The sequence below is a fragment of the Rhodnius prolixus genome, unplaced genomic scaffold, assembly GCF_049639745.1.
Source record: "Rhodnius prolixus isolate KJV_2025 unplaced genomic scaffold, Rpr scaffold_21, whole genome shotgun sequence".
NCBI lineage: Eukaryota > Metazoa > Arthropoda > Insecta > Hemiptera > Reduviidae > Rhodnius > Rhodnius prolixus.
The window spans coordinates 839,781-852,263 of record NW_027411606.1 but is presented as its reverse complement, the minus strand read 5'-3'; the positions used below and the strand labels follow the sequence as shown (position 1 = coordinate 852,263).

Sequence of the window (12,483 nt, the reverse complement as noted above, 5' to 3'; positions counted from 1 at the left end):
GGGACTCAAGCTGATCCAAAGCATTCCTTTCAAGTTTAAAAAATTCGTGTAAGAAACAAAAAAGGAAGTTTGAGAGAAATAAGTTCGCAAAAAATAGGCATCGAAATATAAGGGTAAGATTTACCATTAGGGTGAGGTAGAATAATTAATTGAAAGAATTTATGGTGAACAGAGCCTGAATATAATTGGTGAAACATGGGAGGTTAAAGTAGTGGTGGTTCTTGGGAGGATCGAGGATCGAGCAAGTTAGAATCTCAAAGAGGCTGTTCAGAGAGGAAGAACATGGCTGCGGTATTTTGATGACTGGAACTAAACCTCAAGTTATTGGAAAGAAAAGTTAGAAGCAGATGGCTCAGGAGAGGGAAATAGAGCAGACGAAGAAAGCAGTTGAGGTGGCTAGCCGCTACGGTCCTTCAAAGGCTGTATCCCCAATCAAGTTTGCAGAGTAATTATTTTCTTATTTTCTAATTATCAGTGTTGAAAAAATTTATTTTTCAAAGCAATTTATATAGTTATACTTTTCAGTAACACTCCTTATTTATTAGTACTACTTTAAGTGCTGCAGTTGAGGAAATTGGTACGAATTTAAAATTAAACAGTAGTAACAATGAAATTTTTATTTTATAAATTCATTTATAATGAATTATTTTATTCAACATCTTTTTCTTTTACATCACTTTTTTCCTTAAATAAGTACAATTCAATTAGTAAATGTATTTTTTTTGTTGGTCAATAAATTAACAGACATCAATTTAAATATTTCCTAAATAGTACACATATTTTAAATACTTTCATTTACCAATTTATAATCTAAAATCCTGGTAACTACACAGTTAATAACATTCATAACACTTACAAATTTTTTATATATAATTTGGAATTAATTCTTTTTCATCTTTTTTTAATTTTTTTTTTTTTTACACTTAGAGTATTGAGTAACAAGCTTAATTTTGGTTATTATTTAACATTCGGCAAGAAAATCTGTGAATATTTCCATAACATATGTATTTAGTATATGAATTTATTAATGTATTTTATTGAAATCTAACATCATTTAATAATGGATATATAAATTTGTTTTTGAAGCGATCAACCGATGATGTACCAGATAATTATTACTTTTTGTTGTGGTTTTTCATTCGAAGAGAAAAATATTTAATTTTGTAGATAATGTTTTAATTCTAATGCTAATCACATACTTGTATTGCATCTTTAAAAATATCTCTTAATCTATACAAACAATCCCAATTAAAATTATAATTATCTTTAAATGGATCAAAATTTCACTTCTTTTTAGAAAAAAAACATTAATTACGTTGATAGATATTAAATAACAATGTTAACCACAATGTCACTAACAAAAGAACTTTGGTAATAGTAAATTCCTTCAATTTATATAAATATTATCTCCTTAACATTACATATTATTTAATTATATGTATGTATATTTTAATCTCCTATTATATTTAAAAGTTCAAAAAAGCTGACAGCTTAAATATGCCTAGCCAGCAATAGTTATCCTGATAAGATTTTTTAATGTTCTGCAAGAATATCCGCTAATTTCTTTGAGACAAAATAATACATGTAATAATATTTTTTAATCATATATTGCTTTCCAAATACAATTACTTTATTACAATTTTATCTCTGCATAAAATGCACTAGTGGCAGTTTTGTACAAGTAATAAAGCCTTCTTCAGACAGATGGTCATTTACAAATACAAAACTTGTTAAACAATTTTTTGCAAAACTACTGTTTAATCAATTTGAGTGCGATACATCCTCAGTAGATATAAACTCTTCTTTTTTGGATAGAGTAATTTTAGTTTTATGAAGGAAATATTAAAATAGGAATTGTTAGTAAAAAAGTTTTCCTCAGTATTTGCATAAGATTTTTTTTATTTTTCTTTTATTTATTTGAAATTGACTACTGAAGACTCATATAAACCTGCAAAAAGTAAATCTGCTGACTTCGGAGTCGTTAGAAAAGTCATCACCTTGTGGTGGACTCCTCAAAAGTAACATTGAATTACTGATTAAACCAGCCTAGCACCGCTTTAAACGCTGAACAGGGATTTTTGTGAAAAGTATGAGGTGAGGGCTGATGGAATAATAGATTAGGATGACCAGAAAGATGAGAATGAACTTTTTTTGTAGCGAGATGATATAAAGTTCGAGATGATGAGGGGATAAGTTACCCTGCAGTAACACTTCCAAAGTTATCTCTAGAATTAACAACTTAATATAAAAGTTTTTAAAAGGCATTGCTACAAGTTTTATGTTAGAAAATCCGAATTGTCTGAAAATTACACTTACAATTTGTTTCAGTTTAAAAACATATTATTTGTAAAGCGGTACTAATAAATGAAAAAAACATTATTCCTCCATTTTTAGAGGCAAAGATATGATTAAAAATGAAACAAACGTTTCATCTAAGGTTTAATCTGTGTAATAATAATTGTAAACAATTATTGGAAAATTAATTCATAAGAAGTAAGATTTATAGTACATAAGCAAATAAAAATTATAAAGATTACTTTTATTTAAGAAAAGATTTATTAACAAAATAAGGTCTATTTATTTAAGTACATCTGAAGAGGCTTTAATTTAACCAGTTTATAATTCCTACTGACTATGCAAGCAGTAAATATTTAATTCACGGTTATTATTATATGCTAATCTTGAAATGGCAATTGACAATTTCCTAAATTTAAATATAAGAAGAATTCTTAGAATTTTATTTTTTTTTTCTTCAAGTAGATAGTTTCATTTCTTAAGTTTTTCTGCCAGAAATATAAATGTTTGAGAACAATAATTCTATTTACAATATTATAATAATTAACTACCTCTTTTTATGATAGCATATAATTGTTAAACACGTTCCACTTGAGATGCTCAGAACCATAGTGGTTTTAACCCAAATATATTTTTTTTTCTCTTGTTAAATTTTTGTTGAAAGAAGTTCAGTAGTAATAAGAATAAAATATTGTTTGAAAACAAATTAGAATTATTACATTTTATACACTGGCCAGAATTCTTGGATTTTGCACCATTTGGTAACGGTATAAATTCTGTGCAATTAAAAATCGTTCATTTAAACATTTATCTAAAATATGTGAAATTATGTTTTCTTTAATATTTATGGATTTGCCAAATATTTAACTAAAAAGAAAATCTCACAGAAAGCATTAATAAAAAAAGATTGCTATAACAAAGTTAATCATGTCTAGAATTTTAACAGAACTATCTCACAATTAAATTTCTTTTTCTTTTATCAATTCAATTAGTGGTATCAGAATTAAGAATTTATGGTTATTTTCTTTAACTGAAGAGAGAGCGAGCGAGAGAGAGAATTGCATTTTAGAGTTGTTTTATTATTATACGTTATGATTTATTATTAATAATATTGTTACATATTCACTTATATTACATTATTTTTGGCATTATATACATTTCATAGAAACATTAATTACACAAGACATTTTGGGCTAAGAAAAGAAAAACATTGATAATTTCAAGTATATACAATTACATGTGCTCCATTACCCTCGGTGATATATACAGTAGTTTAGTGCTCATTTTGTAACATGCGGAAACTATGAAAAAGTGCAATGTGCAATGATTTCAAAAAAAAATTGTTAACATGCAAATAACCTACAAGTGCATTAGGTAAAATTATTTTTTATTTCTATAAACATCAAGTGCTTAGTAATTAACTAAATCTACGCATAAATAATTACATTTTATTTGTGCAAATTAAAACAGTGCAGGTCAATTTTGGTGAAAAATTTAGTTTATATAGTATTAGTCTCAAGTGGGAGTGTTCCTCTTGTTTGTCTTTAAATAAGTGAAAAAGAAAAATGATGAGAAAAATCCGAGGAAAAGTTTGGCAAACATATCTCTTTTTTTTTAAGAGAAGAAAAAGAAAACGAGTTGTAAACTTATTGTTTTTAAACAAAAATTAGTTTTAAAACTCTATCACAGTTTCAGTATTTGCGTCCATTTTCAATAAAAAATTTATAAGTATTATCATTCAATATTAATTTGAAAATATAGTAGGTATTACTTGTTTATTTTTTTCTATTTTTTAGTTTAATTCTTATTTAATTAATAGGCACTATTAAACAAAATAAATTGTAAGTCTTTTATAGAAGTTCAAAATTATTTTTCCACTAAGCACTTTACTAACAATTATTGTCTTCAATTATTGTATCAAGTTTAATAGAGCACAGTAGGCATTCATTTTTTTTTTTTAATCAGAGTTGCAAGAAAAAAAATACATAGCATGCAAATTTTACTCAAACAACTTTTATTCATTTTAACGGATTATAAATCCTTCTGACAATAAAATAAACCTTATATCAACATCTCACTCTTTTTCATTAATTTATTGGCAAATTAACTTAATAGTTAGCTAAAATATTTTTCAATGGATGTTTAAGAGGATTTTTCTTGTTGCATAAATTTCGAACTGGCATAAAATCTGCAAAAAAGAATGATGCGACATTAATTGACGCAGAAGGCATTGGAGCAAGAGTGTTTGAAACCGGGCAGTGGTAATCCCTAACAGTCAACTCCTTTCTTTTCCTGTAAAGCCTAGATGGCTGCCAGATATGGAGTTAGGTATATCCTCCCTGGCAGTATTGGGGGAAGAGTTAGCGTTAGGGAATGGTTACCCCTAACTGCACCATCCTTGCTCTTTCTAGAAATTCCCTAGAGAACCCGCGTAAGTTGTTTTATTACTTTGGGATGCTGTAGGTTGAGTTGTATCACGTGGCACTAGAGAGAGAAGGAGCACGAACTTACATCTACTTGTTCGAGGACAGTACATTCCCGAAATCAATAGAAAAACAAAAAAAATCATATTTCCGTTCCTACTAATTAAATGCAACTATTTCTTTCCAGATCTAGTTCATCAAAGTCAGAAAAAAAAAAAATAAGGTGGCATTAGCCTGGAAGCCAAAGATTGTGCAGTTAAATTGAATAAACTGATTCAAAAAATCTATATATCGTACAAATCGTATGAATAAATATACGTAAAATAAGCAAGTACATGTTGGTGAAAAACAGCAAGATGTAAGATATAAGCGTGGCTGAATCAAGCAAGAAACTTCTTTTCTAGTGAAAAAACTGTCTTGTTCCTGCACTAATATTCACAATACCGATTTTATTTTTAAAAATGCTATTCTAAGTTCACTAGAAACATTATAATGTACCAAATATATATTTATATAGTAAATATACATAAATAAATCCTTATTATTAGGACTTTTATTCCTTACAATCTAATTATTGTCGACACAGCCTTTTGAGTGAATACTCTATTCTTCGTTATTATTTTTATTGACTTAGTTTTACTTATTACTATTATACCTATAAATGCAGTATGCATTATTTGAAAAATATGCAATTTAATTTTCTAAAAAAAAAAAAAAATTATCTCGTTTCATCAACAATAACTGAGTTTCAATTTTTGTTGTCAGTTTTTTATTAATTAATGTTATTCAAATCAGTTTATATTTTTTCTTCTCTATTATAGCCCTCATTTTTAATGTTTCCTTGAATTTAGGCCTTAATATTTTTTACTATATCTATCATTAACATTTCCTTAAAGCGCCTCCAGAAACAGTATCAGATGATCTGAGTTCATGTTACAAAATCTTTATTTCACTTTGTGTAAAAAATTGTTCCATTTTCCTTCTGTCTGGCAAGATCGTTTATCATTTGTTTTTGCTTAAATTCGCTTTTTATCATCTATATTTTACTCTTTGACCGATATTTCATTAAAACAAAAATCTTTTGTAAGTCAGGTCCTTTTTTTGTTCAAAAGTTAAGTTCAAGTAAAATTCCTATGGCCGCTTTCAGCATATTTAATTTTTTAAGCGTTTATTATAAGTGAACTTTGAAGAAGTAACTACTGAATCACCCAAGAAAATATCGATTAATTCATTTAGGCTATTTTTTAAACCAATTTTTCCCTTCTTATAAAATTATTTGTACAGAAAATCTTAATAATTATTGATATTAGGTTAAATTAACTAATTAAAGCAATTAAAACTCCTATATTCATTCAAAGAAATGGATTCGGTATCAAACAAAAGATAAATGTGTTTTTATATCTAGTATTAGGCTGATAAATTACAACATTTTCTGGAGCTTCATCAAGAACTTCTTTAGTTGCTTGCGCTAGAAGTACAATTACTTCAGTCATTTTAATATTGTCTGATATTTTAATTTTAAATGTCCACACAGCTTGTTTAAGAAAGCGTTAGCATTAAGTAGTATGTTTGTGCAAGCATTTTATTGTGTTATTAATAAATGAAGATGAAAATTGTCGTCGATATTTTGGTTTTGGGTTCGACTTCCGTTAATTTTCGTTTTTTTTTCAGTGTTATTTTGATCTATTACAGATGAACCCTCTTTTCAAAATTCCTAACTCTTGTACTGGATGAGGGAGGTTTTCGGCGATGTTTAGAGAAAGAGTTTTATCTTCAAAAATCTTTATTTGAGCCCTTCAAAAGAGCTTCTTTAGAATCGGAGGGCTAAATACGCTATAAATGTACCAACTTATACCTTGATACATTTTTATTCTAAAAAAAAAACCACAATAAATTTGTTAAGACATTTTTTCGATAATTTGTATTGATTTTGTGCAAGTTTTAAGCTAATAAAATGTTTCAATTCATGTCATAACTTAGCTCTAAAATGATAATATTTTCTTTTCGTAATCATAGCATTATTGGGTTTCAGAAATATATAACTTTAAAAATTAAAAAAGACATTTAAGCATTAAATCTTTTTTCTGGATTATTTCATTAGCTTTAATAATTTTTATTATCATACACTGCTGTAAAGAAGCGTTACGCTTCTGGACTTTTCTATCTTTAGCGAAGCCATAGAGTCTATATTTAAGATGAGAAAGTCTTCTTTTCTTCACAAAATAAAATGTTATCACTATTATTAGTTATTAGAAGTCGTACAAAAGTTAGTAGGCGAAAAAGAAATTTTACAATTTTTTTTTTTTTTTTTTTTTTTTTTTTTTTTTTTTTTTTTTTTTTTTTGGCGCATCAACAGCTGAGGTCATTAGCGCCCGGAGCTTTTTCCAGTGCACTGCCGGCCTCCGGACAGTGTTCTCTCGTTACAGACAACACTGTCCATCACCGGACAGTGAGCTGTAAGAAGCTCCTAGGAAGAGAAAATCTAAGGGTCAGCTGCTGGATTCGAACCCGGGACCTCCGCGTGGGAGTCCAGTATGCTAACCTCATAGCTAATCCCTTCCCTACAATTTTTTTTTTTTTTTTTTTTTTTTTTTTTTTTTAATTTATGCTTTAAATTTAAAAAAAAAAAAAAAAAAAAAAAAAAAAAAGATGAAAAAGTTCATAAAATATCTTAATGCAATTAAAAATTGTCGTTATTGAACTATTCTATAACAGAATATATAATTATAACAAAATAATTTAATCAAAAACATTATTTACTTTGGCTTTATAGTTTCTGAAGATAATGTGAGAGTTTTTCATCCAAAGTTTGGCCAGTCGTGTTTAATCAAGAAATAGTTGTGAAAATACTTAAGGCAGAAGTTAACTGATCATTTATTGGAAATTTATTGTCTAATTTATTGTCTTAGATTAAATTTTAAATCCCACTTAGTTAAATTTCAATTAAGTCTTTTTTATTTTATTAACTCAATTCTTAATCTAGAAAATTTATAAAGTGATAAGTAAACTCTGCAATGTTAAAAAAAAACAATGTATGTGCCTTAAAAGATCAGATTTCTATCAATCGAACGTTTATGTGTGATTGCTACGCTGAGAATTTTGTTTTTGGAAACTAAAGAAACATCGACAAACTTGATATATATTTTAATATAGAAATTTAGTTTAATTAAGTTGAATTTGTTCGTCCATTAAACCATTCCGAGTTCTTATTAGGAGGAATTAACTACTGTGACTCCCCGCAAAAAGGGAATCTTTCTCTTTTTGTGTGCTCCTAAATTTCCAATTATTATTCGATTTATTAAATAATCTTGATTTAATTAGTGATAATTGGAGTATTATTAGAGATTAAGAAATTATTTCTAAGAAATGTTTTAATTACTTTAACGATTTTTTAGTTCTTTGCTAAATAAAGATAGTTTTCATTATAATCTTCAGTGTTTCTTTTATTTGTTCTCAATATGTTTATTGGCGTCCTGGTTTTCAGACGTAGAAGACAATTCAGAATAATAATACAAATTTCTTCAACGTTCATGACACAAAGTTGTCTATAAATTAAATAACGAATTTTAATCGAAAATAACCAATCATAAGTATATTTATGGCAGTTGCCAGATTAGAGTTCACTAAGCTTTTGCAGCTTTACTGCTTAAAAGCCAGTTTTAAACTAAAAAAATTATTATTGTTAATTTATTAACGGAATCATTAATTGTATAATTTTTGCATGTGTGTAATTTTGTGCGTTTGATAGAAATCCATCTTGGAAGTTAAAACTCTGAAATAAAGTGGTTTAGATTTGTTTTTATAAGCTTATCACAATGAACACTGATGGTTGCTTAGAGATTCGGCAAAATAGTAGTGAAATAGGGCTAGAGCTAAATTTTTTAGTCTTGAATAAATGATAAAAGAAGTGCAGCTAGTAAAGAAAATTGTGATTATTATTGGGTAAAAATATGAACAAAAGTAATTTCTAACAATATAGATTCTCGTATGGGTTTGTGGTTTGATAATCATGTTGAGACTATGGTAGATGGAAAGGACTAAGAGAGGCTCAGTATATACAAGATAGTTTTTGGTGTTAACATACAGCAATGAAAAACTAGTTTACCTACTTATTCAAAATTTTGTTGTTTTTTTTTTCCTCGCGAATTAGTTATATTACTCTCATAAAAACTTTATATAATAATTTTTTTAAAAAGATTACTTCACACCATTCTAATTATTTGTAATATAAATATGCCGTATTATGTACATTTTCTATTCAACTATTAGGTGAAATAAATGATTTATTTTTAAATGTTCTTAGCCCTGAGATATTATGAATTAATATTTTATGTCTAGATGTTTACAACAAAATTCGAAATAAAATATCACTTTGCTTTTTTAGGACAAAAATTTAAAATAAATTCTAGAACTGGAAATAAACAAAAATCTTTTACTATTTTAAGAATTTAGTAACTTTATTTACAATTATTATCACATATATATTTTGCTATCCACTACATTTTTATGCTCCGCTTTTTAAGTGAATGTATATTATTTATACAAATATGTACATCAGTTCAGATATTTATGCCCTGATTTTGGCTAAATTTTTAGTAACCGAACGGTCTCACATATTTGCTAATTTTCAGGTATTTTGTTAAAACAGTGTGAAAATACAGACTTCTTAAGTAATAGGGCTCTCTGCCTATTTCAATGTCAACTGCATTTTGAAAGTTACGCATGAGCGTAACAATTCATGCTATAAATATGAAAGAACAACTCAGAAAGTTACAACTACATAGTTGTAGTGTTTTATTATTATTATTTATTTTGCTACTGTACACAGTGTACAACAGGCAAAAGAGTAAAGAGAAACAGGAAATGGTGCAAAAATATATACATGCATGCACCCAGAGATATGAGCGAAGTGAACGACCACTCAGTGATAGAATCCATTAGTCAAATTAGCAAGTTTATCGAGTAACCACCCTAAGAGATCGGCGTTACGTATTGAAATGGTTCCGTGGCTAATAGCGCTTTAGTCTACAGTGAGGATTTCAGAGAAGTGTAGGTATGTAGATGGGTTGCGAATCAGTGGATTTTAATGAGTAGAAGGGAGCATTAACTATTGTTCTTCGGATTTAGCACAGTAAGATTTAAAGTCAGTTGATTTTTGGATTTTTTAGCAATTCGCAGAGCTCTATTCCTTTCCTCCATATTAGAGCAAGAAGAGTGGTACATAGTTCTCTCTATGGGAGAATAGCAGTAATTAGTTTATAGCCTCGACTCCTTTTTGGAAAAACAGAGTTGATTATGTCCAAAATGGCTTTAGGAATGGTCGGCTAGGGAGGCGGTGAAAGTTGTAGACGTACTCAACTTTTTTCAAGACATGTTTTTGTTTTTAAATTTGGTTGAAAAGAATGTCGTGGAATCAAGGATCTTTCTACAAGAATGTCAGAAAATATCATCAATAATGACAAACAATTAATTAGTAAAATTGTCTGTAAATTAACCCTTCAAGTTACTCTACATTTCATTTATACCAGAACTTGCCAAAACCCGCTACAACACATTCCACCAAAAACTATCATTTCACCCTAATCCTTTAGCTGCAAACCTATTCTCAACCACACTTCCCTCCAACCCCCGAAGACGGCTGAGGCGCCGTTGGCCCCGTGACCAACTGGTAGACTAATGATGGTCATCACTGGATGATCATCATTCACGATTGCCACGCCATTTTTATTACGCACAGCATATTTACTTATTGTACTGTACGAGTGCAGGTGTAAATTTCAAATAAAAGATAAAAAAAAAAAAAAAAAAAAAAAAGTTACTCTAATTCCTTTTACACTGTTTGTCAAGATATCCTGAAAATTAGCCGTCACAATCGATGATCAAATAAGAAACGGCTACCATTTAACGGCTATCAGAAAATTCTCATATTTTCCATGGTTAATTTAGTCGTAAATTTCAAAGTAAAAAGTATAATGAATTTTTATTCTGTTAGTAAAAATATTGATAATTTAAAAAAAGGTTTATTACTAATGAAGAGTTGTTTCAATGAAGAAATTTCAGTTTTTGTGTAAGTCTAATAAAAATATTCATTCTACAGTTTGCAATGTTTTAGTGACCTAACTAAAAACGTTAAATAAAACGATATTTTAGAGAAATCAATTCCATTAAGATTACATAATTTTCTATTACTTGGTCGAAATCAGTCGCGAAATATTTTTCATTAGTTATGTATAATATATACATTTTTTTTAAAAGTGTGTAGTCGAAACATTGCCGGTTGCTTTCTTATAACTTAAATCTATACAACTAAAAGGTAGAAAACACAAAATGATTTTCAACTGACTTAAGAGAAGCTCTGTTCGTTTCTAAAACATAGTTTTTTAGAAATAGTAGACTGCCCTTACGCTACCAAATTTCTTTGAGTTGATATCAGACTTAAAACATTCCACCTCGAGACCTATTCTAACTGTCTGACATATAAGAAAAAAACTACGAATAATTTTTTGGAAATTGTACACACAAGCGGGCAACTTGAAGGTTTTGTGCAGTGAGTTGGACTAACATCAATCTTCTAATCATACAATGAAGAAGTCCTGCCAATAACAGGTTATCAGGGCTACCGTTTTTTGACGAACGAACAAGGAGGAACATAAGATTGGTAAATAAAACACTTACTTGAACGGGTAATAATCGAGAAGTTGTAGAATTTTAAATACACGATCTTATCATAACACAAACAAAAAGTTTTTGATCATATAAAGCTTCCTATTTCAGAAGTGTAATAGATGAAAGAAAAATTAGTATTTGACAGGTATATATGTAGATTCTATTTAAAATACAAGAAATCAACAAACTGCAAAAGAAAATATTCTTTTTTTTAATTCAAAATTCAGCTATACTATTTAGGTTTTTGTTCAGCTTCCTTAATATTGATATTATTTCTTAAAAGGTTATGAGGATTGTAAAATATGAATATAGTTTTTTATTTGACTACTTTTAAATTTTATTTGCATTAGGAAGTATACTAAGGTTATAATTTATCCATTAATTCTTAATTCTGATTTCTAATTGAAAATGTAAATAATTCGGTAAAAACAGGAATGCATTCTTCTGGGATAAAATATAAAATAAAAGAAGTTCTTCAAAATTCCTTTAGATTAAGTCGGAATATACACTTTCACATGGATAAGTGGAAATAGCAATTTTGTTTTTATCTTGTTGTAAAATTGCTTTTTTTCAATTTTTAAATTACAAATTGAAAAAGAGACACATTAGTGACCATCAAATATTTTACACAAAAGTTTTTTAAGTTGTCCTTATTAACAGAAGAACTTAAGCAATTTTTTAAAAGTTGTATTCATTTATTTAGCGATTATAACTATTTTGTAAAAAAAAAAAACCAACAAAAAAACTACCTTCTATTCTTACCGGAACTCCTAACATACACGATATAGTATCCTATGTTTTTTTGTATCATTGAAGAAGTGATAGTGATAGGCTAAACAATCCTTTTAATTCATTCCCCGGTGAAGAATGGATTTGTTGATGCTATTGTGACGGTGGAAGGTTGCTGTAGAGGAGGTGGTGGTACAGGGGGTGGAGGACCGCTCGGTGCTGACGGTGGCACCGGACTGGTGGATCTTTCGTCAATTCCGCCATAAAGGTAACTGTCTTTACTTTCAGGTTGAACGGCTTCTGTAGTCATTACATGATTTGTGTAGCCGAGTTCTCCAACAGAACCGTATCCTCCTAATTTAGTTTCCTA

General features: G+C 28.4%; 1 protein-coding gene across 1 annotated transcript in view; it reads right to left on the bottom strand.

Annotated features, from left to right (window-relative positions):
* Positions 1-604: 604 nt before the first annotated feature.
* VGlut (Vesicular glutamate transporter) overlaps positions 605-12,483 on the bottom strand; it is a 97,627-nt gene continuing 85,748 nt past the window's right edge. The window contains exon 15 of the mRNA XM_074129870.1: positions 605-12,480. Within this exon, the coding sequence (XP_073985971.1) occupies positions 12,235-12,480 (246 nt within the window). The 3' untranslated portion in view covers positions 605-12,234. The remainder of the gene's footprint in view (positions 12,481-12,483) is intronic.